Source organism: Amblyomma maculatum, chromosome 8 (assembly GCF_055883805.1).
Source record: "Amblyomma maculatum isolate TAMU_Amacu chromosome 8, ASM5588380v1, whole genome shotgun sequence".
In the NCBI taxonomy this organism is placed as follows: domain Eukaryota; kingdom Metazoa; phylum Arthropoda; class Arachnida; order Ixodida; family Ixodidae; genus Amblyomma; species Amblyomma maculatum.
The window spans coordinates 65,799,794-65,826,427 of record NC_139351.1 but is presented as its reverse complement, the minus strand read 5'-3'; the positions used below and the strand labels follow the sequence as shown (position 1 = coordinate 65,826,427).

Below are 26,634 nucleotides of genomic sequence, written 5' to 3'. Positions count from 1 at the left end.
CTCCACTACGGCTCCCCTTTCTCTCTTTCCACTTTCACTCCCACCTTCATCCCTTTCTAAATTTCTAAAATGCTTATTCCTGTTCTAGCCGCGATCCTCAATAACTGGTTCTTATTCAAAACTCTCCCTCTAGAGTTTAAGGAGATCCGCACAGTTTTCATTCCAAAGTGTCTCCGACACAGAGGCCCTTCCGACCTTAAACCTATTGCTGTTTCACCTGCCTTTTATAGATTTTTTTCTAAACTTCTCTTAGTTCTTCTGGAAGCTTCTAATTCCTTCAATTCTTTTCAGTCTTGCTTTTCAAAAGATCGATCAACCTCAACTAATCTGCGATTATAGGCTTTAACGAAGCACATCTAAAAAGCAAAGCGTCCCTTCTTTGCAGTCAGTCTTGACCTCAGAAAAGCATATGACTCCGTCTCTCATCATGCCATCATTACCGCCTTAGTCTCCAAGCAGGTTTCATTTAATGTTCAGCTCTTTCTCTTGGAAATGTGCGAAAACTGCTCTACAAAATATTGGTGTCCAGGTCATACCGATAACGTGAAAGTTCCCCTAAGAAGAGGTCTTAAGTAATGCAATACCCTCTCGCCCTTTCTTTTTAACCTGGTTCTCGACCCTCCAGTTCTATCCCAGCGGAAGTCCATTTGGACGACACCTCTCTCTCTGCCTTAGCCTTCGCCGACGATCTGTGGTTGATGTCTGATATCCTAGAGGGCCTCAAAGCACTCATTAACCACACATCCCAGTATCTCTCCAATGTCCTCAGCGTTTTGGTTGGCGTATTGACCATCAAAAGAAATGGTTTTAGTACAACATTCGAGAAATTTCTATAAACAACTATACGATCCATAGCCAACAGCCGAATCAACCTATTAAATACCTCGGTCTCTTCCTTTTGGTTAACAAATGTCCTACAGTTGAGTCAGAGAAAGCTACTGCTCTACTCGATCTTATCTCGAAATCCTCTCTCAAAACTTTCCAAAAGTTAATCTGCTGGCGACAGCTTGTTCTTCCGTCCCTTCTTTATGGTTCTTCCAACACTCTGACTGTTAAACAAGAAGCTTGTCTCTTGGACAAGCCAATACGAATCAAGTTCAAACGCACCGTTCATATTGCGCTCAGTTTTCTCAACTCCCACATTTGGATGTCCGCCAAGGCTTGGCTTTTTTTCCTCTCGCCGAGACGGGATGACGTCATAGAGGTATCGACCAATCACAGAGAACCACCACAGTATGCGTGAATGCGTGCCTTATATGGCCATGTGCCAATCAAGGATAAACTACTAATTAAGGAGTAATTAAGTAAGGTATTGATAATTATAATTACTCGGCAATGAAGTATTTAGGTAATTACTAATTTATGACTAATTAATTAAGGACCTAATAATTGCACACTTAAACTAATCATTATAGTTATAGCGTGAAAAATTATTTACTATATAATTATTAATTAGTGTCAGTTACGTGCATAATGTGGCACTCAGACTTTCGCCTTTCACTAATTTAGTCGCTGAAGTCCCTCGTGATTTTTAATCCGCTGTCATCACTGGTAGGGCTATGGTCTCGTTTAGGATTGTAAGACAACACGACCAGAGTGCGCCAAGGAATAACGACTGCTCGGTAATGGACAAATACTGCAGAAATGTCCGATATTTTTTTCGTGCCTTTACCGCCACAGCTCGCGCCACACTTTCTTTATGTGCACCGTATGAGTAGCAATCTGAGAAATGACGCCGATGTTGGCATTGGCGGAGTCAAACCGTTAAACGGCGACTCCTGGTGTGCCGAGATACTCAGTTCGCCCGTTGTAGTAAATCGTTTAAGGGGAGTCCTGCGCCAGGAATCAGGAGGCGATGTATCGTCCCATCGTGCGATCTAGACCCTGTAAATGGGCACTCGTCGGCTTATCGAGCTGCTGCTCGTTTTATCGAGAGACGGTGTACTCATCGGAGCTGCAATACGCGCATACTGTGGCCGTCACTTTGAGGAGCGCAAGCAGTGATGGTGGCGTTCTTGTGAAAAGTGACGTAGTCATGCGTGGCATAGCCATTTTTAATATAACATTAAAGGCGCACGAGTTTGTTTACTGCTTCTGGCTGCTTTGAAGTGGACCTTAACTGCATTTTTGAGCGAATCAGACAAAATATGTGTAACCACCACCACGCTGCCCCAAGGCCCTGGGCCTGCCTGAGTTGAGGAGACTAGAAAACGATAAAGCACTTTTTCACTGATGCCGTCACTCCGCACTAAGAGTTTTCTATATTTCAATTAAGATGGGCAGATCAAAACGTTGCCTGTATCTGCCAATACTCAATAGTCTGTCTACGATCACCCAAGTCACGTCACAGTAAGGAACAGATTACTTAGCACCACTTGGCGGGACATTAGACCACGATCTTAGTCCGATTGGGCAGTGTCCGCAAAACACTCCGTAGCAGGACAAATGGCGGCTCATGGGAGTCCACGTTTCTGTTAAAAATAGCTGGGTATCGGACGGGAGATGTCTTTATAAGCTACCATCTTTGAGCTGTGCTACCTGAGGCGTACCTGACCTCTCCTTCCTCCAACTAGCGCCACGCTGGTCATGCAAGATCTGCTGCTTTTTTCCCCTTCGGGTAATCACGTATACAAAAAACACGTGCTAGTTGCTGCCCTGGCAAAAAATTTAGATGCCCTCCCGACAGTCCACAATCCGCAGACAGTATCTGAAATTTATATAGAAGGTTTTGTAGGGAAGAGTCTCAGCAGGCGCGTTGCCTTTATGTCCGTCATCACCGAGCATGACATCAAGGGCAGGTTATTGAACAGAAAGGGCTGTCGCTAGATAACAGCAAACAGAAAAAAGTAACTGAACTTTTATCACTGTATAAAGCGAGACTTGACGATATCTGCTGAGACAAATTCATTTCGCAATATATATGCGCTGAATGAACTTCAGACAGATGCGCATGTGTGTGCAAACTATTTCTTTTTTTGCGAACATACGTGAGAAACATAAATCACGCTTTATGGCCTGAGAAGTGACACTTTCAAGGCTTTGGATGTGAATTCAAAAAGCAAGGTGTATGTATGTGTTTTGGGAGGTTGTTACAGTAGTGGAAGGTGTAATAACGTTGAGAAACGGACAATATATGGGACCGAAATATGCAGCTCCGTCCAGAGCACGAAAGTCGTCGGCACCGACAACGAAGCCCAACCCAAGGAGTAGGCGTTCAACATCTTTTGTTCCTGATCTGTTTTGTGTTAGGACATGTGATCGAATCCTTACCGCTGCGGCCGCTTTTCGATGGAGGCGAAAAGCAAGGCGCCCGTATACTGTAAGGTCTCAGTGGGCGTTAAAGAACCCCAGATGGTCGAAACTTCCGGAGCCCTTCTCTGCGTCGTCGTTCATAGCCCGAGTCGCTTCGGGACGTTAAAGCCTATAAACTAAACCAAACCTAACTTTGGAACTGCACATTTAGAACGGAAAATTTCGAAACTGTAAATTGCTCATGACTAGTGAGTTACAGTTGATGCTTGCCTTTCTCTCTCTCTCTCCTTTCGCAGAACATCGGCGAGTTGATCGACAAGACTGTTCCATCCGGTATCCTCCTGAACAGGGAGATGAAAATTGACCCACCTCTGCGTGAGTACTGGGTGACACACCTCTTCCCTTGTCATAAGTAACGCTTACTAGGGGTACTAGACACATTAGGGCACAGGGATGACTGCGTAGCAGGATGACTAAAGTGAGCAGACCCTTTACTTTTTGTTCACATTGTATGCGGGGCATCCAAACAGAAAAATTGAAACTCCACTTTCGATCACTAAAGTGCGATGGGATGAAAGCCTTTGAAACGCTGCTGATTCCTTCTTAACTACGCTTGCTTGTGTAATCTATGTGGTGCTGCGTTCGAGGAAACGCGTAATGAAAGGCGTAGCACGAAAGACATGGATCGGAAGCCCGGCGGGGTCAGCTTCGTTATGCGTCAATCGTCTGGTGATATTATCGGTTATGACCGGACGTGACATTATGGCATCAGTCCGGTTATTATGCATGATCGAATGTGACGTCATAATGACGTAACCTTTGGTCGTGACGTCACGCGTGGCCATGGTCGATGACGTCACAAGGTGCTGACGTCACAATCTCCCAAAGAAATCTCTTCTCGCGGACGGACACTGGTGAGCCGGCTTTCGCTTTAAAACTGTTTTTAGAGGACTACTGAGCAATTTCGACCACCCGGGGACCTTTAACGTGCGCTGACATCGCACAGCACACGGACGCCTCTTCGTTTCGCCTCCATCGCAACGCAGCCGCCGCAGTCGGTAACTGTGGCGGCTGCGTTTCGATAGAAGCGAAACGAAGTGGCGTCCGTGTGCTGTGCAATGTCAGCGCACGTTAAAGATCCCCAGGGGGTCGAAATTACTCCGTAACCCTCCACTACGGCTCCCCTTTCTCTCTCTCCACTTTAAGCCATTTATGTTAAGCCATTTGTTAAGCCATTTATGTGTGGTACTTGGTCATGACTACCTCACACCAATTGGCTCCTTGAGTAGCAGCTTACGTATAGTGCGCCCCGTTTTTTAGGAACGGTAGAAATTAAGGAACGCTCATTTGTATAATGTATACACAGTATAGAAGAAAGCGGTGCTTCATTCGGCCATGCGCAGTATTTAAACGCGCATTCACACTCCCGTTATTCAGGCGGCGGTAAATGCTCGGAGGTATTTGAATTAATAAAGGGCGTCAAGAAAGCTAGGCCGCTCAGTCTCCTCGTGACTGGTGTAGGCAAAATCGCCAAGAGGCCCCTGAGAAAGTGGTCCGAAGAATGAATCCTTCCGGAAGATACTTCGTGTAAAATTTCAATTTTTATTTAACTTTTCTTGATTTTTGGAAATAGGTGACAGTGAATGAAAAGCTTTATTGAGGGAGTGGGGTGTGTAGGTTGGGTGCCTAGTCCGGGACTCCAGTGGCTGCCGCTGCTACCCGCGCACGTGTCACGAGGGCCCGTTGGGCCTCTAGTGCAGAGCTGGATAGGGCAGTCTCCCACCCCTCAATTGTTGGCACTGCATTCGGGTTATCCGGAGGATTGTGTGGGCATGGTCCACATCATATGGTGCAGGCCTGCTTTCTCCCCGCAATATTTTCATTTGGGGTCGCAGAACCCGGGGTGTATTGTGTTTAAATGGGCTGGTGTGTTATATGCACCGGTCTGTAGGCGTCGCCGTCTAACTTCTTCCGCTTGCTGGGGGTGGATATTTTCTGTGAGAGAGTCTGCACTGCTGTAACCTCTCCGCATACGTCGCCAGAGGGCCGGGATAGGGGGTTTGGAGGATGGAGGGGTCGAGTCCCGGGGGAGGAGAGCTCGGGCATCGACATAGGCGCACTCGTTCCCTTCCACGCCTTGATGTATCGGTGTCCATAGGAGGCATTTGTCTTGTTCGGGGTATCCACGATTTTTCAATATTATGGCAGCCTGGGGACATATTCGTCCTTTGATGCAGTTACGGGGGTGGTGGTGAAAACATTTATTATATTACAGAGAGGTATATACACTAGGTGGGATGCCTAGATAGGCACTCCATTGGAGTTTGCCGCAGCCCGGGCGCGCTGTGTTAAGACATTTTGGGCCTGTAGTGTACAGTAGCCGGACAGGGTCGCCTTTCAGTTCTCTCGGGTGGGGTTGGGGATAGGGTAGGCAGCCATATAGATGGCGGTTGGAAATGGGTGTCAAGATTACTTCGGATCAGGGCCCTCTAGGTTCTCAACATGTTAACAGGCACCCGAAAGGGTATGGCAAAAAAGCATGATGAAAGAGCCCACCACATGATATCCGGATAGTTCTGTACAGTGCATGGTCCCCATTTGCCCACCTCTTTTAATACTCCATTATACAGGTTTCAACGGTGCAGTACTATCGTTCGTTGACAAAAGTAAAAAGTACAGTCACCAGCGACAAAAGGCGTCGCTGGAGCACCTTCACAGATTTTCAAGTGTCAATCTTTCCGGCGGCGATGGTGCAGAACCTTTGTTGCTCTTCGGGTACACCCAGCCCTAACGCTTTCAGACGTGGTAATGTACGCACCAATTCGCCGCTAGTCAACGAACCTGGGTACTATCATCAATGTGTAACTCCTAATGAGCCCATGAAAACGGGTCGAGGCCAACGCGTTTATCTTATCCCTTGGCGCGCTGGACTTGCAGCTAATCTAACCACGGGGTATGCCTCACACCACACTAGACGGAAGCAGGTGTGTCCGCTTACGTGCGTGTTTGCTTGAGCCCCCCTCCTTGTGTGTTCCCACTGGAGGCGGTTGACCCCTTTCTCTTTAAGGGGTCGCATGATAAGGACGAGAGTCACGCCGTCACTTTGTGGTCCTCTTATCAGGAATGAGAGGAGTGGTGGCGAGTCAGCATCACCTCTTTGCTTCTTTATCTTTATTGCCACAAGGAAGCCACGAGTCTGCTGGGGAGCTCCCTGATAAATTGTCAAGGCATGGGTGAAAAAAGCCTCAGCAGCTTTTTTTTTCTTCTCACTTTTTTCACTGGTTTCATCTTCATCGCATAGGTTCTGCCACCAGATCTGGTGGTAGAAACTATGGTGGTAGGAACTAAGACTAGAGTTAACCGCGAACGAACATGCCCTGACACTTCCTTACCGACTCCACGCGATAAGACGTCAGCAGTGACGCCATATCAGTGACGCCATCAGTGATATCGGCTTTCAGATCACTCTGCTTTGAAACAAAGGGCAACGTCGTGCTACGCTGAATCCAGGCAACAAAGAAAACATATAATTTAATGGTTGCAGTGCCTATGGCTCCAAGGTTTGTCGCTGTAGCGCTACTAACATTTTGTTGGTTTGCTGGAACTCGGGAGAAACATAACGAGCAATGAGCGATTGCCCTCAGTGACATCTTCCAAGACGATCTCTGTCCATCACGGTATAAATGTGGTGCATTATAGTATCTCAACGTATCGTTCCGTTGCTGATACATAGAGTGAAACTCTGGGTGCAAAAGTCCACAGAATTCTGCTCCATTTCTCAGTGGTCTCAATGTTACCATGAGGCAAGTGATAAAACTAGACAGGACAAAAAGGGTTGACGTAGTCGCTGTTTGAAGGATAGATAATACCGAATGCCTATCTATCTACTCGGAGATATTTAACGTGCACTGACATCTCGAATTGTCCTGGCATGTTTTGCGTACTGTCTCCATAGCTTCATGTCTATCAGGAGAAAGAAAAACTTTGAGACGGAGTATGGCCTTCAGCAGCCGCGAGTGGTAACCATATGCTCGTCTCGGTAGGTTAGGAAAGTAGCGACCTATTTTGGACTCGCGTACGTTTTGTGCGATGGCTTGGGGATTATATGTCGCAGAAAAAAAAAACAGCATCGTTGGGTTTGGTATTGCTGGCCTTGAGTGAATAATTATTTTTGGTCGACAAGATGTTAATGTGGCAGCCACATGACCTGCGCTGGAACTTCAAACTACCATCAACACTCAGTTTAAAAATGACGCCACGTATGGAGTTCAAGAGATGAAAACGTGATCTGTAATACAAAATAAATATCTCTTTGTCTAAAATCCTTAGACTTTTAACAGAAATAAAGTTCGCTTACAAAAAAAAATATAAGTAATCATGCCGGATTCCAATTCATGACCCTTGGTCTAAGACATGCTATCCGCTGAGCTATGCATGACACTCGTGTATGTGTTTTAAGCAAGCGGGCTTCGTTATATGCTTAAAGTTTACATTATGAATGTACGCTAATGATTATGCGTTTAGTTAGAGGTCAAGCAAGTAGCTATTAGCTGAGCAGCAATTGCATAATACTGTATCTCATTTTTCTTGAAGTGGCACCGGCGTGCGGCGGTCACCGGCACTCCTACGACCTAATCTATGCCATTGAACCAGCAGATGGCGCACGAAAAGTGCACTTCGAGTAAGCAAGGACGTTGATTATAACCTAATTGACTATGAGCACAGTGCATAGGCTGCTATCGCATCAATCCCTTAAGACGGAGCTTAATCAAATATCCCCCTAATTTTAGTTCAATGGCATTAAAAGCCCCATCATCGTCTTTGGCCTTAAGTGTCGTCTTCGGCATTAAGGGAAACCATTTAATGATAGCCTTCATTTGTCCGTATCGCGTTAGATAACAACCCACCTCTGTGGCTGACTGGTTAGGGCACTCAGCTACTGGCCCGGATACCCGGATTCAAACCCGACTGCGTTTCGAGGAGAGCGAAACCCAAAACCACATCTGTATTGTGGGGTGTCAGCGCACGTGTAAGGGCACCTTGCCGCACGTTTTGGCAGAATTCACAGAACTCAAGAGTCTCCTCCTCCCTTCCCGCCAATACCTGCAATACCCAACCCTTTGAGCGATGGGAGACCTTGTTATCCAGCCCCGCCCTATCGATTCAGCTCGCACTGACGGGCAGGGACCAAGAGATTCTGGGAATATATGGGTCCCGCAAATAGGGAACCACCCCGTCTGGTGCCTGCATGCACCACTGATTTATTTCGGGCCTAAAAAATGTTGATTCCTCCTCCTCCTCCAGCTGATCGATTCTATTCGGGAACCTTCCACTATATATGCACTCATTTTTTTCGACTTCCACTCCTCCTTCACCCCATTTCCCACTGCGCGATTGAGTTGCACCTGAGATTGTGTGTGCTTATGTTATAACTGGCTTTAGTACTTCCGCATTGTACGAAGGCTTCGTTGGAGTTACATAGATCTATCTCTCTTAAGCGCGGTAATACGAAAGCCTTTCTTGCGACTCATTGCAATAATTTGCTTCTTTTGTTTCTTTTCGCCCCCTTTTTTCTTGTTTACTTTTTCTAATTTATTCTCTTTGGGCTCTTTCTTCTCTTTTTACCGTTTTTATTCTTTTTTCTCATTTACTACGTTTTCCCCTTTTATTCTTGACTGACTGTGCAATGCGGTAACACAATGACAAGCCCTGACAACTCATTAATTCTCACGTTTTTCTGCACAACTTTGGCGCATGTTGCACGATTTCAACGTCCATGGCTCAATTGACTAATTATACAACCTTGTTAAAAAACTTTGTACACACACAGTTTTCCACGCTCTGCGCCAGGCATCCATTCTTTACTCGTCAATCAATTCATTTCTCAGCAGACAATGACGGTGTGACACCCTCCGCGGGCACAAAAATTCTGTCCACACTTACGAGCCTGTAAGTGCTTTCGCTTTAAGACTTCGAATTAAGTGTGACGTAGGATTAATTTCGAGCCTGGAGCGACTCTCGTCAGCGTTCTGACGTGGTGCTCGCGCAGGCGAGGAAGAGCTGCTGGAGCGCGCCCGCGAGCTGGCTTCGCGCAACGCCATGTGGCGCTCATACATCGGCATGGGTTACTATGGCTGCCTGCCGCCAGCCACCATCGTGCGCAACGTTTTCGAGAACCCGGGCTGGACGACGCAGTACACGCCCTACCAGGCCGAGATCGCCCAGGGACGCCTCGAGAATTTGCTCAACTACCAGACCATGGTGGCGGACCTAACGGGCCTAGACCTTGCCAACGCCTCGCTCCTGGACGAAGGCACGGCTGCCGCTGAGGCTATGGGCCTCTGCGCAAGGTGGGCTTCTGTTTTATCTTGTTGATTGTCAAAGGAACCACAGGCGCTAATGCCTTAACGTACTGTCATTATCAGCCAGGTAGCATTGCCTTTAGACTACGGCTTCCTCACCCTCCTTCTTTTCGAATTTCAGAATCTTGTTCGCCCACCTGACTCACTGCTACCCTTTGCTGCACTTGCCTTATCTGAGCATCAGTTCCACTATCTTAAGGGCACATTGGTTAACTTTGCTCTGTTTTATATGAAGTGTCCATGCTCAATGATTTCACGTGGCCGCGGCGAACAAGCATGTTTACTCATTGTGTGTTGTTTGAGAAAAGAAAGGGAATGCGTGGGACTGCCAGCAGGCTCCGGCTGGAATACTTTCGCTGCCTCGTGCGGGAAGAGGATAGTTGAAAGAATAGCGAAGAGCAAGATTAAAAGAGGAGACGAGTGTCGCAACAGTAGTTGTCTTTTATTGAAGCAATGAATAGAGCGACTACTTTAATAACAGATACCTCTGTGGCATGGAACTCCGCTATACAACCGACGAAAGTCCCTAGGTTCCCCGCCGCTGGGGGCCAGGAAGGGCCACCTCCCAATGTGCGTTGGTAGATCCAAGCAGACCAACTAGAATGCGCACGCTGCCACACATCGCTGCTGAACTGTGGGATGTGAAGCATCTGCTATGGACCTGGCCAGCTACGGCATCCGTGAGACAGGGCTACCTAAGGAAAGTATAGCCTGGGGTGGGACCCTGACTATCAATACCGCAAGTGGACGCCAGACAATAAATTTATCGGCAACTTATGAGAATTCTTAAGAAAGACCTATTTACACTCCTTCTTCTAACTTTCTCATACTTCCCGCTCTTTTTTTTCACTATGCCTGATTACATACGTCTAGAATAAAAAAAGAAAATCACCGTCCAAGCGAGCGCTGACTTCGTGCTCAATGTAGAGAGGAAACAGCAGCAGCACGGTTATGGAGATCTCCATGTGCTTGCTAAGAGTGGTGGCAGATAATTAAGAGACGTCTGTTGGTTTCGGGTCGTCTCTGTGTTGATGATATAAAGAACATGTTATTTTTGTGTCTTTCATGACGGCCGCTCCAAAAAGAGAAAGAGAAAAACATTCCCAAAGAACATATTTCAGCGCCTGTCGAAGCAGGTGTAATTAGAGAATTTTGTCTTCTCACGAGAGTGTAAAAGCATGAAACTGCAAAAGCGTTGTTGACAGTGTCATGATTGCGCTGCATGAAATTAGCACAGCCTTCTACTCTCGATTTACGTCCACCTATGTCAGAGGCTGCTATTCTATGGGGTGGCTTGAAAGAGCCACACCTGCGCTTTGCAACCTCAGTCAGACCAGAGGTGGTAGAGATTATTCCGGATCCCTTCAGTACTCCCCTTCTCTTCATACTTACTCCGCCCTCCCTTCTCTAACGGCGCGGCTGAGATGGGCGCAGAAGGGCGACCGTTACTATGCCGGTTGCGTTCCTCAAAGCGTGTTTTTCCATCCACGTTGCAGACAGGATCTGTGTATTCAAATGGTTACAGCTACTCTCTGATATTGATAAGATGCCGCTACACTTGTGGCTCGAATAGAATTTTATCACTGTCAGATGTATTTCAGGGTATCGCTGCCTTTGCGGTGTAAAGTCCGGCCTTTTTCTAACTTTACAAGTGAGTTTGTGTCTGAAAATGGCGAGTCTTTCATCGTCCTAAATTACTCTAGAGGCAACTGCACCAGACATTTGAAAAGTAAAACTGGGTTCTCGGCTTCTTGCAGCTCTGCTGACTTCCGTTCACTGGCATAGGGCGTTGCTGATAGCTGCGAAATTTGAAGTTGAAAATTGAAACTATTGCTCACCACTTGATATTAATTTGTGGCGATGTCTACGTCAATACGTCAAGGCTACTATTGGCTCCGTGATCCTGCGCCCAGTTTGTGCCTAAGCTGATAGGTTAGCAGAGCGTCAGGCTACTGTCGGTGGTCAAGCGAACTGCTCAGTAGTTGAGGCGGTCGAAATTGCTCAGTAGCCCTCCATTACGGCTCCTCTTTCTCCCTTTTCCCTTTCACTCCCACCTTCCTCCCTTTCCTTATGGCGCGGGTTCAGGTGTCCGCAGAAACAAGTGTGACAGATACCGCTGCCTTTCCCTTCCTGTGAACCGATTAACATTATTACTTGTAATATAAACGCAGCGGGAAAATGCATGTTGCGGCGGCTCGTCTCAGCCGTCGGACAGCACGACTCATAGGTGGCGCCATGGTCAGTTAACCTCCATGAAACGGCCACAGTGAATATAGCCACAGTAGCAAACTTAAATAACTAGATATGATAAAATAGCTGTGAACTATGCGACTTGTTCTCTCTCTTCCTGTGCAGGTTCACCAAGAAGAAGACGATGCTCATCTCGGACAAAGTACATCCGCAGACTCTCGCTGTGGTTCAGACTCGAGCAGAGTAAGTCTGTCGATACGCCCTGACAACCTTTCCGTACTGCCGTAAGGTGAATACGCATAATACTGCAGAAATGTCATGAACGAAAAATTCAGGGTAGTGTAGCGAATTTCCTTGAGTTAATCGAATAATGAAAGTTTGTGTTGTGCGTTGTTAACGTATCCTTTCCAGAGAAGTCAAGAAACGAAAACATAGATGCTGCTGCACACACTGCGTAACTGTCCAGTAGGTTGCGCTAGTAAACAAAAAAAAATCACCTTTCCATGGAATCTATTTTGCCTTAACGCTGCTAGTTGGTACCTCCTAATATATTCGTCGATAGACTACTGGGAATTCAAGGAGTGATCGATCTTAAGAGCACTGTTCGCACTTACTTGCAGATAGCCTAGGAGCAGAATGAGACGCGCGACTTCAAAGTCTTTCGTCCCTTTCCCAGTGCCCTGGACATCAACGTGGTGGTGTCCGACTGTGCCAGCATGGACTTCTCCAAGGGCGACGTATGTGGCGTCCTTTACCAATATCCGGACACCGAGGGCTCGGTGGAGGACTTCAAGGACATCGCCAAGGCATGTCACGACGCAAAGGTAAGCCGGTAGCAAGTAATATAGCATCGGCAGTTAAAACTGATTTTCGCACATGGCGTCGTTCTCACAAAATGCCGCAATCATCATTTAGCCAACATCAGTGACCTCATCATAGTAGACACCGCGAAGAACCAAGTGTACGTGCAGCTAGACGGAGACGATGAGCGCTGAGTTTCAAAGAACAAAAAGAAACTAATTGGCGCAAAGGAAATTGTTGAGGGCAGGCGCAAGGCTGCAGCCAGCATAAGTATGGTTCTCTGCGGTTTTCTTGAAAGGTAATGGTAGTTTTATGAGTGTTTTTTCTGCATTCGTTCATGCCTCTTCGGACTATTTGTAGTTCCCATTGTGTCTTGCCAGCATGGCTGAATTTCTGTGCTTCTGGAGAGGCGTCGTAATTGATCGTTTGTACCGTCGGCCATGTCGACGACGAGTATCAGGTGTCCTGTTAACCACTACATGGACCATTACCACATGCACGCACTTGAGGCTGACACCGGTAGAGTGATAACCCCTTTATTGAGGCGAAAACCTTTCTGTAGGCTCATGGTGAATATCTCGCGTCTGCGAGATGTATCGGCGAGATTCCACGAGGTGTTTTCGCGAGATGTGTCAGTGAGATTCGGCGAGACCCCTCGAAATGGGCCAGCAAGACGTCAACATAATTTCCCCGGTATGGACTTCGCAATAGGTTCTAACGACAAAGAGAAAGAAAGAAAAAGAAAGTAATGAGATTTTAATAAGTACACGAACACGCAAGATAGAGGAAGAAGAGAAGAGGGAGACAGAAGAGGAAGAAGAGGAGGAGGAAGGTTCTCGCCGTTAAGCTCTTAAGTGAAGCTAAGTGCAATCTTGTAATTTGTTTAAACATGCGTTATAAACCTTTATTTAATTATCCCCTTCCTTCGCCTATACGCATGAACACTTTTCTCAGCTTTAACTTTCGCTTTTTTTTTTCTCTTGAAACGTAAGACAAAACATACGGTATGCAGTGGTTAGAGCACTCGACTGCTGGCCTAAGGATGCGGGATCAGATACCAGCCGCTGCGGCCACTTTTCGATGGAGGCGAAAAGCTATCCTCCAGTGGGCTGTGTGATGTCAGACTACGTCGAAGATCCCCAATTGGGGGAAAGTTTCAGAGCCCTCCACTGCGGCGCCTCTCATAGACTGAATCGCATCGAGACTTAAACCCCAGCAAATAAAAACAAAACAAAACAATAAAACTAATATTGGTAGCCTGGGACCCGCCTCTCCTTGAATTAGCAGCGACTGATGCAAAATTTTCATTTTGGCTAGGTCTTAAACAGCAATACCACTTCGCACGTCGCTATCTGGTCGTTCATCACGTCTTTTATTTTGAACCGCTTTCAGCATAGCATTTTCAACACTTTCAGTGAGGTTATAAGGCTTCCATGTCTGTCATTCCGCTTCTTCACACGCATACACCATACGCAACGCACGAAGAGTAGATGTGCAGGGACAGGTAATAAATTTCTGCTAAGCCCCTAGCCATGTCGTAATCGGCCTGATGGAGAAAACCCCAGTCGCAAAATAAAAAGTAATGTATCGTTCACAGATTGCTTGAAGATTGTACATCGTGAGCTTGGAGCTAAATAGCTGTCTTAATGGGTGAATGAGCTAAGCAACAAACTTCATTCGATTAGAGGCGAATCTAAGCATAACGGAAGTCATGTGTGTTGCGTAGTAAGTGCACGCTTGACTCCCTAATCTCGGCCATAAAACTTGAGAAACTTAGCAATGAGAGTTTACGCACTTTTTCAACTTGTATCACACCTGCTTCCCAAACCTTGCTCCAGGGATACAAGTCACTTGTTGAAATGTATTGTACTCCTTTATAGCAGGATGCTTTCTGTACAGTTTACGTTAATTTAAACGTCATACATTTCACACAGAGAGCAAAACTGTACCACAGAGAAAAGTCCTCAAAAGACATTTCGTTGTTTTCGACACAATGTTTCGTTATTTTCCCAGCAAGCAAGACCGCTGTTCTTCACAACGTATGATCTTGATGTCGCGTTCTGTATTACATTTCAAATTTCTGCGCTCCAGGCGAGTGAAAACAACAAATGCTGTGAAGTGTAGCACCTAATCGAAGCACAGCAAAACGACCTTTAATCACAGCTGCAGAGGCCGTATTAACCCGACAGCTTTAAAGGTCTCTTGTCGCGGAAAATTCGGTGTCGTCGGACATGACCAAAAATTGTGATGTCGACAGGGTCATGACGTCACTGTCAATGACTTCCACTAAACTGGAAGTGTTGATTGACCGACAGGGCTGGCTATAATCACCATATTATTGGTTAGAGGCGGAACCCATCGCCGTGAGAGACTAAATTCGCTGATTGGTCAATAAAACTATTACTTCACAGGGGTCACATGACCATGAAGCATGACAGACAATGCACCACTCACAAGAGAAAAATTAAAAGGTGGCCCTTTGGCTTACACAAAACCTTTTGTGGCCTACCTCAACCACTGATGAGTGTGAAGTGATGTGTTGAATGCAGCAACGGAAGTGAAGCAAATGCTCAACGGAAATGCAGATGCAAACACCATTGCTAGGACATTCCTTCTTAAAGAGTCTTAAGTAACCTCATCGTAATGTTTCCAAAATTGTCACCCTTATAAGTTTTCTTCTGATAGCTTTTTGTTCGGGTAGCCAGATAATCTCACGTTCTAAGAGTCTTTGGTAACGGACTGCTTCCTTCTACCGAAGGAACAATATGTGCCGGTCATGAGTGTGGGCGGAGTTTAAGTGAAGGCTCGAGGTGTACCCGGCCGCACGGTAATCACCTATCTCATCGCAGGCGCTGGTGGTGTGCGCCACGGATCTGCTGGCGATGACGGTGATGCGGCCTCCGGGCGAGCTGGGTGCCGACATCGCCATCGGCACCAGCCAGCGACTGGGCGTGCCGCTCAACTACGGAGGGCCGCACGCGGGCTTCTTCGCGGTGCGGAACTCTCTCATGCGCCTCATGCCGGGACGAGTAGTGGGCGTCACCAGGCGAGTGCAGTGGAATACGTCACCCGCTAACGTCGGATTGGATGCACGTCAATCTCTGCATGACTTGTAGAGCTATGTCCCTGCGCAGCTTTGGAAGGTACAGATGGTACAGAGACAGGAAAAGCAACTATATGCGCGGTCACTGGGCAGTTCATTTGCTTCCGTTCTTAAAGGCGCGAGAGGCACACCTGCACCAGGGCGGGGGCGTAATTTGAACAAGCATGCTCATGCGTTTTGATGCATGCTTTAACACGTGGTCGTCGGAGCAGAAATGTTTGTCTCTTTTCTTGCATGGTGTGTTCAATGTCGCATTAGGTAGGCACTGCTTAAACCTCGCCCACTGATTCTATAACCTTGCGTAGAGTGCTTGGAGGGTCGGCTATTTAATCAACTTTCTGGTTTACTCACACTTTACGACCGTCAGCATAGCTATAGAACGTTATACGGAAAATGAGAGATAGCGAGAAACGGATTGCTGAGGACCTTCGTCGTTGCAACAGTAATCAGAACACAACTGCAAATATCAGGGGTTCTGTGAAACTACTTTTGTTTTCATTCCTGACGCGTCTGGAACCGAGTTCGTTGTAGCGAGACTCAAGTGTCCCCGTTTTGCCTGTATCGACGAATGTACTTCTTCGCTAGACAGTTGTCACTTTCGTATTCATGCGGGTCGCTGCGTTGGAAATAGCCATAGGCCTTACCATATGAGTGTTTCGAAGGCTTAGAACAGTACGACTGCATGCCATCATCCAGTAAACTTGGCGGGGCTTAGCAAACACCTCAGCATGTGTATATTGTAGAGCAAGCGAGGAGTCGTAAATGGAAGCCGGTAAATCAAACAAGGCAAAGAAAATTGAACCAGGTGGCTCACCTTGCATTTTTTTTCCAACTTTCATGTTTTAGTGCGAGGTTTCAGTGTTCCTATAGTTTACCTGCATGCAAAAGGCATTGCCAGGCAGTGCGCTATCAACGTGCTTCCCCGTGCCCGTGCGCTTTTCTCAGGGACGCGACGGGGGGTCGTGCCTACCGCTTGGCGCTACAGACCCGCGAGCAGCACATCCGCCGAGACAAGGCCACCAGCAACATCTGCACTGCGCAAGCGCTGCTTGCTAACATGTCGGCGCTCTACGCGATCTACCATGGACCACACGGGCTGCGAGACATCGCCACCAGGGTGCACAATGCCACCGTACTGCTCGCCAGGGGTGCGCCTTATTGCCTACTTCATTCCGTCCATTCACTTTTTCAGTGTCTTTTGGGATACATAGAAATCGCTCCCTATGCTGATGTGTGGAGTGGCACTGAAGACCTGCCAGGAATTGTTGCATTTTTTGAAATCGACATTGATGTGGAACAGTGTGACGGCTAGTGTTGTCGTTGATGGCAGTTTTGTTCAAAAGTATCAAATCTGTTCTAAAGTATCAGCTAGCACAGGACCGGGTCAATTGGAGGAATATGAGAGATGCCTTCGCCCTGCAGTGGGTATAGTCAGGCTGATGATGATGATGATGATGATGATGATGATTATGATGATGATCAAATCTGAAAGAAGATGAGATGACTAAACATCTATTCTGGCGCCTTGTCAAGAAGGCTGATGATGATTATGATCAAATCTGAAAGACGATGAGATGACTAAACATCTATGCTGGCGCCTTGTCAAGAAGTGTCCAAAACGTCGCCTGTTGACTGGCTTATTTATTTTGTTTGTGTTCTAATTTGCTTAAATATTATGCTTATGACACTTATCTACGTGAATCCCTACGGGAGATTCGGCAGCGCCTCGAAAATAGCTTATTATTATTTTCTACCACTTTGTTTCTATTCCAAAAGCCGAATGGTTTCTGTGGTATATCACAGTTAAGTGTGCATCCGTACTTGATATGAATGTACGGCAGCCTTCTCGGCTCAGTCTATCACTTTTCTGTGGCATCAGCCACTCTTCTGTTTCTGAAGCCGGTATTGAAAGGACTCGAGAAAAAAAACATTCAGTCGTCAAATATTTACTTGACGCATGCGAATTTCACGCCCCGAATAAAGCCTACTGATATATTAAGCATTGTTGCAAAGAAAACGGGTATTTCATGCCTATCGCGCTTTATTCGGGAGCGGTTTTTTACTCCGTGCTGAGCCATTTATTCTATTGTCGACGCTGCTGTCTGGTAAAGCCATCTGCCTAGCCTAAAAAACTGTGTGTCTTTCCAGGAGTGACAAGCGCCGGTCATCACGTCCAGCACCCGAGGTTCTTCGACACCCTCAAAATAAAACCATCTAGCTCCCAAGACGCTATCAAGAAGAATGCGGATGAGAAAGAGATCAACCTGCGGTACTTCGTCGATGGCACGGTATGCTTCCCTGCGGGGGCCAGATAAACATTGCCCTCTATGATAAGGTGGCGCGTTTGAATCAACGAGAGAGCCTGACCAAACAAAAAGTTTTCGTACGCAAGATCACCTAAATTGAGACCGAAACCTAAATACACAGGTTGCCGTCAGCGGCCGATTTCTAAAGCAAAACACATGCGTCAACAGCGATTTTGTCTTGCGCGGATCTCGGAGGTACCTTTACAGCTCCAGTCACCGCAAAGTGGTCACAATCTCTTCTTTTTGGTAAGAGCATCACGAATTTATGTTGACTCGCGGGAAGATGCTTATCCTAACTTATCGCTGATAAAGGCGTGCCCTGCTCGTTGACCAACGCTGACACTTTCGGCTCCAGTGCTCGTAAATCTCCGTCACAGATCGTTGCGAATTCGCGAAAAGTCTTTTTACTAAGCGTTTTGCTTGACGCATATCCAGAATATCGCATTACGCAAGCTTCAAGTGACGTCTCGCAAGCCGCTTTTTTGTTCCGATTCCTGGCTTATGTGCGTCCAGAATTGATGATCTAGAAGTCCTGTTCTCTAGGAAAGAAACAGCGCAGAGAAGACAAGGAATACAGGGTCTTGAATATTTGGGGGCTGGGATTTAAAAAATTCCTATGCAAAATCTACTAACCCATTCGAGCTGAAATAACGTTCACAAAGTAGCAAAATATAGTCTACGTTATCTGATAAGTGATTCAACATCGGTACTTGCCTATATTTCTCGAAATCGAGAAAAAACTGCTCTAGGTGGCGTGCACAATTTTCGCAGAAGAGAGTTGAAAAGCTAATTTAACATGATGCGTCATCTATCGAGCAGTGAGACAAGCTCCATCCCGGCCGTTGGCGCGCTTGCCTCGCTACCCGACAGATGACGCACCATGTTAAAATAGCTTTTCGACTCTCTTCTGCGAAAATTGTGCACGCCGCCGAAAGCAGTTTTTTCTCGATTTCGGAAAATCTAGGCAAGTACCGATGTTGAATCACTTATCAGATAACGTGCACGATATTTTGCTACTTTGTGAACGTTATTTCAGCTCGAATGGTGTAGTAGATTTTGCATAGGAATGTTTTAAATCCCAGCCCCCAAATATTCAAAACCCTGTACAAGGCGCATCAAGTGTTTCTTTCCCGATGTCTTGTGTGTGGAGTTTCTTTTACATGATGCTGGGCCAACTAGGTCAAATTTCTGTTTTGCTTAAGCTGTGTCTATGTATTCCGATATCGTGTTCTTTGTGACAAACGGGCGAAAATGTAACGCACAGTAAGCTTCAAATTTCCGCATTCTTTCGGAAGTAAGATCCTTGGGGAGTTAATGCAAATGCAAAACATGATTGCTAGGAACCTTTGCCTCTAGTGTATCAGTACTGTCGCGACTCATGGCTTATTATTCTCGAGGAGCAAGGCTACATAAATGCGGCATAACGTGAACACTCGGCCGAATTTCCAGCATTACTGCTGCGTCACTGCTAGTCACCCGTGTTTCAGGTCGGTGTCTCCCTCGATGAGACCGTGACGGAGAAGGATCTCGACGACCTCCTCTGGATATTCGGCAGCAAGAAGACGGCGGTAAGTGAAAAAAATTAGAAGGGTCCAATGCTGCTGAACCGAATATGGAGCGAAAACATTAGCTGCGGGTGACCAAACCTTCTTCTTCAGCTCCTCCTCCTCCTCCTCCTCCTCCAGCCTATATATAAAATCCCGCTTTAACCAAGCAGTATGAACGTGCCTTAGTGGCCTAAAGGGGTAACGTGAATGCCAGGGTCCTAGCAGGCTAATTCTGACATAACCGTCTCATGTGAATTGTGAGACCCAAGTTGGCAGCTCCTGCCAGGAGACCCCGGACACGTTACACGGGCACGGACACGGCACACAGCGATCAGCGGTTAGACTTGGTGTAGTATTGCTTTCGCAATAAAAATTCGTCATTCATTTATCTCCTGTCGCAACACACGCGCCTTCATCTTTAGAAACGTTCTGGGAGTGGATGACGATGCCTCTAAGGTCTGTAGCTTCTTTGTGAAGCCTGCTGTGCTGTTGAGTCACCTTCTATTATATAGAGCACATATGGTAGCAGGTAAAGCGCTAATGGTAGCATTAGGGCAGTGCTATATGCTCTTCTATAGGACACTAGCCTGTTGGTGTGCACTAATGCTAGCCTCGCCTTAGCCACTGGCCATTTAGGGCACATTACCACGCATAGGCCTAGGCTGCAACATGGCGTTGTTGATTTCTTTTACAACCTAACGACATCCTGGCGTTGCATACAAAAGAACTTATTTTGATCACCTCAGCCAAATGTACCAAGAACGAAAGCTGGGGCCTCAATAGCGCCATCATTAGAATTATAAATCGTGTCAGTGGATGATAAATAAAGAGTTGCAGTGTCTCTTGAACAAACATGTCTATTTGTTTTTTGAGAAACCCACTGTACAGTATATAATCCACCGCGGCGGCCCGATTTCCTGTACGAACGCGTGTACCTCTGGTGCCCCCGTTACCTATGAAGGGATAAACTGCCTTACAGGCTCAATGAGAAATATCCCGGCTAAGTGCAGATAGACGCACATTTGTCGCACTTCAGATATACTTTTCTTACTTGGACACATTTTATTTCCCTATGTAAAACAGTCTCTGTTCGTGTTAAGCTGAAGTCAAGCTCTTGCCATCTTCTGTGCTTGCAACTGAGCTGTTCCATTCGCAGAGCGAGTCCTAATCACATACCAATGGTCAAAAACATTACCTGATGTTCTGAAACCTCCGCAATTCCTTGTTCACACTGAACTTTCACAGTTGCAAAGTCGTTACGATGACTTGTCAAAGCTACTTAATGCTGCATCTTACTCGGCGGGTTCTTCAGTGTGAACAAGCAACGCGTAGAGATTGCGAAACATCAACTAAAGGTTTCGAGAATTGGTTAGTGACCCAAAAAAATACTGTTTCTACTAAGCCACTACCCGACCAGATGGCGTTCCGTTAAACCCTTGTTTCGTTTTTCTTTTTATTTGTTGACGGCATAGAACTCCTTCCTTATACATATGATCTGGACTCTGTTTCCACCTTGCCGCGGTTTTTCTGCTCAACGAACTCAAACCAAAGGAGCGGACTGCACCAAAATGATGGGCTGTTATTTGATGTGGATGAACGGGAATTGTTTAAGGAATCACGTGCTTCTGAAATCCGTCCACGCAGGCGCAGCTCGCCAGTGACGTGCCCGAGCAGCCCAAGGAGAGCTTGCTGTACGGAGAGCACAAGAGGAACACTCCATTTCTCACGCACCCCGTCTTCAACACGTCAGTTCTGAGGACAACCTCCTCTTTCTATACAGGCTATGTTATGTTTAATTCAATTTTGCGTGCGACTTGGTGAAAATACCGAAAATATTTTTGTGAAGTCTTATTGGTTGTAAGCCACTGCCCTTCTAACGCTCCACCCACCGACGACTTTCCCTCCACAACCTTTCGCCCAAACTGAAGGGATTCCTACCCGCCTACCCACTGACGTTCTTGACCGACAGCTCCACCACGTTCGCCGCCTTCCGAACAGTGCTCCCACCTAACACTGCCCTTTACAAGCGCCGCGCCCACCATACCCACGAAAATGTGCCCTGCACATGACCTCCACCTACTGTTTCATGTGGGTGAACGTCATTCTGTAGCAGCGCAAAGAAAATGTCATATCGGAATCCTGTTTGAGAACACAGTGGGCAAGCTAGCTGCCACCTGCAAGCACCACTCGTCAACGAAATCGCCCCGCCGTCACCCACTTAGTAAACGCGTTCAATAGAGCGTGACATGGAATTAATCATCGGGGATAGATCCAAACGTTATAGCATCTTTTTTGCACAACTGGTTCCGTTATCGTCCTGATTATTTTGTGCAGCTAGATCTGTTGACCGTTGGTTCCTGGTTGCACGTCGTAGCAACCGGGGCGTGGCTGCCACGCTAACCCCTGTGTGGTTTGTTACCGTGGAAGCAGGAGCGTTCGGTGATAACGAAAGAATACGTAGCCGGACCGTGGTTAGTCTGGAAGGAAGATAGTATAGCGATAGTGGAGAAATCCCCGACCAGAGGATAGTTATTATGAAAAAAGGAGTGTATGATGAGAGCAGAGGGCAATGAAACGAAAAATGGTAGGGGTAACATTAAGAGATAGGAAGCGTGCAGAGTGAGTCAGAGAAATAACTCAAGTTACTTTCATTTCAGTGAAAATTAAGAATAAATGGGCATGGGCAGGACATGTAGTGCGAAGAGAGGATAACCGATGGTCGCTTAAGGTAACAAACTGGATTCCAAGAGAAGGAAAGCATAGTAGGGGGCGGCAGAAAGTTATGTGGGCGGATGAGGTCAAGAAGTTCTCAGGAGTCAAGTGGATGCAACTAGCACAGAACCGGGTTAAGTGGAGAAATATGGTAGAGGCCTTCGCCCTGTACTGGGTATAGTCAGGTTGATGATGATGATGAGAGCGGACGAATGCACGATCGTAAGCGGCATGGTTGCGCTAAAAATAGGAGGATGAAATTTCCATGGGGAGGAGGTAGGTGCAGGCGAGTTCACGGAATAGCCGAACTGAGGGTGCTGTCACGAGCACTATCCAAAGAATACTAAACGTGAAGTAGAGTACTCTGGGGAGTATAGCACTACCAATCGGTGGTGGTTACTAATAAACGTGTAACCCTAGGAATGTCTCTGTAGTGGGGTGCCACTCCCTATCCAGCCAAGTTAGGAGGTTTGGTCGAAGAATGGGCATGTGCGGACAGCTAAATTAAACGTTCTATAACAGTACTTATATATATGTTGCTTTCTGGTTATTTAATTGCCTCGATATATCTTAAACGACAGCACCCCAACAACAGATCTCGCAGAGCTTAACCGTCCTGTCAGACGTTTTGGTATTTTCTGGCGGATACGGAGAATATAAGAATCCCCTTCGTCATTAGAACACGTGCTATAAAGATACATGCCAACTCTAATTTTCCCTGTTTTTTCCTTTTAATTTTCAAATGATTATCCCCACTTCGTTTTTATTAACGCGCAGACTACGGGTTGCGAGAAGCAAAGCATCCTAGGACAGTGTGTAGCAACAGTAGCGCCATCCGCTGCTGCGAGGGAACCACAATGTTGTCTCGTTTCTTTCGCTATTTTCTTCAGGTACCACTCGGAGACGCAGATCGTGCGCTTCATGAAGCAGCTGGAGAACAAAGACATTTCTCTCGTCCACTCCATGATCCCCCTGGTGAGGACGCCTGCCTCGCATTCTTCCTTCGTGCAGGGCTGTGAATTCTTTCCTGAGAGCGGTCAAACGTATCTCTCTATGTTCAAGCCAATGGTTGCGTTAGTCGCCTTATGCGAAATTGAACGAAAATGACGGAAGAGTAGAAAATGGAGCGCGATCACGAAATTTGTTTGATGCTGCTCCAACTTTAGCGAAAAAATTGAAAATTCGAAGCCAATATCTTCGTGTAGTCCATCCTGATCACGAAGGAAGGCACTGCATCAATAGGAGTCTGGGTTTTCGTTTTCTTTTTCTTGTTAGCACAGAAAAGAGAGCAGGTAATTGAAAATGCTTGAAAAGTGTCCTTTTCCGAACAATCTGCATAATCTTGCAAGCATCTTTTAATTGCGACTATATTTCGCCAGTGTTACACGTCGAGTGCTAAATGAGGTGCTAAATGAGGTGCTAAATGTGGTACCCAAGTTTAAGGATGGACGTTTGTCCGTTATGAAGCTAGTATATTTCTGCGCATGCATCAGTCAGCTTTAAAAAAATGACGAGGGACTATAGCGACTAGAGTAGTCAAAGGCGAAAGCTTGAGTGCCGCATTCCGCTACGCAACTGACACTAATTAGTAATAAATTAGTCATTAAATAATTGATTAGTTAGTCATTAAGTAGGTTATTGAATAATTAGTTTATTGATTAGTATCTTATTAGTAATAATAAATTACTTATTTAGTTATTAATTAGTAATTGATTGGCATATGGCCATATAAGGCACGCATTCGCGCATACTGTGGTGGTACTCTGTGATTGGTCGATATCTCTATGACATCATCCCGCCTCGGCCAATCAGAGCCGCCGCAAAAGCGGGACACATTTTGTCCACGACAGCATGAGCCGTTAAAGGCTTTCGCCTTAAAAAAACACATCACGCTCTTGTGCAACGCCATCCGTATGTGGCATATACTAAAAATTAACGTTTTGCGTTGCCATCGCACATCGTAACAGAAATCTCCAGCCACAGTTTACCAACCGCTCAGCACTTACCGTGCAGTCAACTCTTGCCGCAAGTAACGTTGCCTGCGGCTCCTAATCACAAAGACCATGCGGGCCAGGCAATAGGCGCTTTTGAAAATCTTCCATCTGTCTTGATGTGATTCGCGTCGGTTAGGGGGGTGGTGCATTGACGCTGGAAAGAACAGAGTCATCTGTGACGAAGCTATCGTCACCGCTTCTTAAAACATTGTCCATCTCTGAGGCCATGTAGGGAGATAAGTGGTTATAACATTTGCTCTCTCATTTCTTCTTTGCAGGGCTCTTGCACCATGAAACTCAACAGCACGGTAGAAATGATGGTGAGCACGCTTTGATCGCCGTGTTAGGGATTTGTCTGTGGGGGCCAATGCGGGGACCTTCCCATTTGATGCGATGCCGCGCTCAGGGCACTTAGTTTTTACAGTATGTTTAATATGATGCCATTAGTAAAATTGGGCGGTGCTTAATTTAACGAGTTCAGTGGCCGATAAACCGTTACAAAGACGCTTTGTGCAGTACCATGACGCCTTCTTCATGTATCTTGCAATCCCAGGGACCATATAAATGGGGAAAAGGAGCAGCTGTATTATGAAAGTAGAGTTAGAAGTACGATTTTACATTTTTCTAAGAGTCCGTGTGAAATTCTTTGGATAAAGCGAGCGCGTTTTCTTAAAATTTTTCGTTCATAAGATGTTCAACTTGCTCCATTTGCAAACCTGCAGCAGATCAGCTTAATTCAGGTTCAAAATAAAAGCCGTCATCCATTTTTCAAAGAGGTACGGTGGCAAACGTTATGTTATTAATTAGCGATATACCATAAATTTAGTAAAGAAGCAAGTAATATTGGTAAGAATAATTAGTTACGTTGGTGGAAATGAATAAAAAGGAAGTTCAACAGAAGAACAAAATTTATACTTAACATACATAGTTTTTTCTTTCGTCCCACAAAGGTATATGAAACAATTCTTCCTTAATTGTTCTTTGTTGTTTCAAGCATCAAATCATTTTTTCTTTCCTCTCTATGTCGTCATGCAGCCGTGCTCGATGCCGGAGTTCGCAAACATCCACCCTTTCGTGCCCCTGGAGCAGGCCAAGGGCTACCACCAGCTGTTCGAGGAGCTCGAGCGGGACCTCTGCGAGATCACCGGCTACGACAAGGTGTCGCTGCAGCCCAACAGGTCTGCGCTCAACCTCCGGACTGGCTTCATATTGATGAGCGACACGAAATTCGCTTCGCCCGCCATACGCGAACGCGAACTCGCGCATCGTTTCTGGAGGGCTTATTACGTCGTATCGCGGCCCTCGGGGCAGCTGGTTTTTTATCTTTGGGTAGAGCGCTCGAGAGCGTTGGACGTCAACTATTCCTAGCGCTTACGAATAGCTCTCTTCCATATCCGCTTCGTTAGGCACGTTTCTGCACCTTTGTGAAAAGGACTACAACTTGACATCATACAACCTGTTCATACGCGCTTCGTGGCCCAGTTTAATAGACATGTTAATCCAGTGAATCCAACACTGCGGAAAAGAGTAGCAAGGAGTGTATTTTTTTCTCTCCGTTGTCTGTTTATAATCGATCAGCTGTGATCAATAGCACCTCTGAAATGAAGTTTTTCAGGCATTCCGCAAAATATATCAAGTAACCGCTTCAGCGGCCAAAGCCAACTAGAAGCCGAGGAGAAGCCGACTAGAAGCCGACTATAGAGAAGCTTCGCGCCTCTAGCGCTTCCCTGTGTAGTCTGGTTACGAGTATAGATTGGCCAAAGTAATCATAAGCCCTCGAATGAGCTTCGAAGGCCCTAAATCTTTCGGCTGTCATGCTATGCGCTAAATAAACTTTCAAGGAAGGAAGAGCGAGAGGGGAGGCTTACGTCACCCGGTTTACGCTCGCAACCAGAGACCACGGGCCGGCACCGGGAGCTGATCGGCTGCGAGCTTGCTCAGGCCAGCGTAGCTGTTCGGTTACTTTTGGTAATAACTGCACACTCAGCTTCTTCTGTACACTATAGTAACAGACAATACCTTACGTAGCATATATCTCAAATGAGATTTCACAATCACCACCGAGCGTATTCAAGACATCTACTCTACGTGCATCCATTTTCGTAGCTCACACGATTCTACATCTTGCATTCTGCTCTGCCATTTCCACTGCTCAGAGTTGTCAGAAGCAGGCCCCAGTACATCAAAGTGGCGCTTTCCAACAGTAACTTAACTGGGTTTGAGAACCTCTAGTGGCGAATTCGCATGACTCAACACTGGGCCGTCGAACTCCTCACAATTTTGTACTACCACATGCCTTATTGCATACCAGCTGTTCGCCACTCTTCTTTTCTCGCATATACTGGGACACTACTGGGAACCCTCCAG

At 46.4% G+C, this 26,634-nt stretch overlaps 1 protein-coding gene across 1 annotated transcript in view; it reads left to right on the top strand.

The window, feature by feature from the left end:
- Positions 1 to 26,634, top strand: part of LOC146181333 (glycine dehydrogenase (decarboxylating), mitochondrial) — a 47,065-nt gene that overhangs the window by 5,891 nt on the left and 14,540 nt on the right. The window contains exons 2-13 of the mRNA XM_084576389.1: positions 3,549 to 3,627; positions 9,302 to 9,602; positions 11,970 to 12,047; positions 12,481 to 12,628; positions 15,455 to 15,651; positions 16,654 to 16,856; positions 17,857 to 17,996; positions 19,502 to 19,582; positions 21,206 to 21,306; positions 23,164 to 23,248; positions 24,546 to 24,587; positions 25,303 to 25,445. Of these exons, the coding sequence (XP_084432515.1) occupies positions 3,549 to 3,627; positions 9,302 to 9,602; positions 11,970 to 12,047; positions 12,481 to 12,628; positions 15,455 to 15,651; positions 16,654 to 16,856; positions 17,857 to 17,996; positions 19,502 to 19,582; positions 21,206 to 21,306; positions 23,164 to 23,248; positions 24,546 to 24,587; positions 25,303 to 25,445 (1,598 nt within the window). The remainder of the gene's footprint in view (positions 1 to 3,548; positions 3,628 to 9,301; positions 9,603 to 11,969; positions 12,048 to 12,480; positions 12,629 to 15,454; positions 15,652 to 16,653; positions 16,857 to 17,856; positions 17,997 to 19,501; positions 19,583 to 21,205; positions 21,307 to 23,163; positions 23,249 to 24,545; positions 24,588 to 25,302; positions 25,446 to 26,634) is intronic.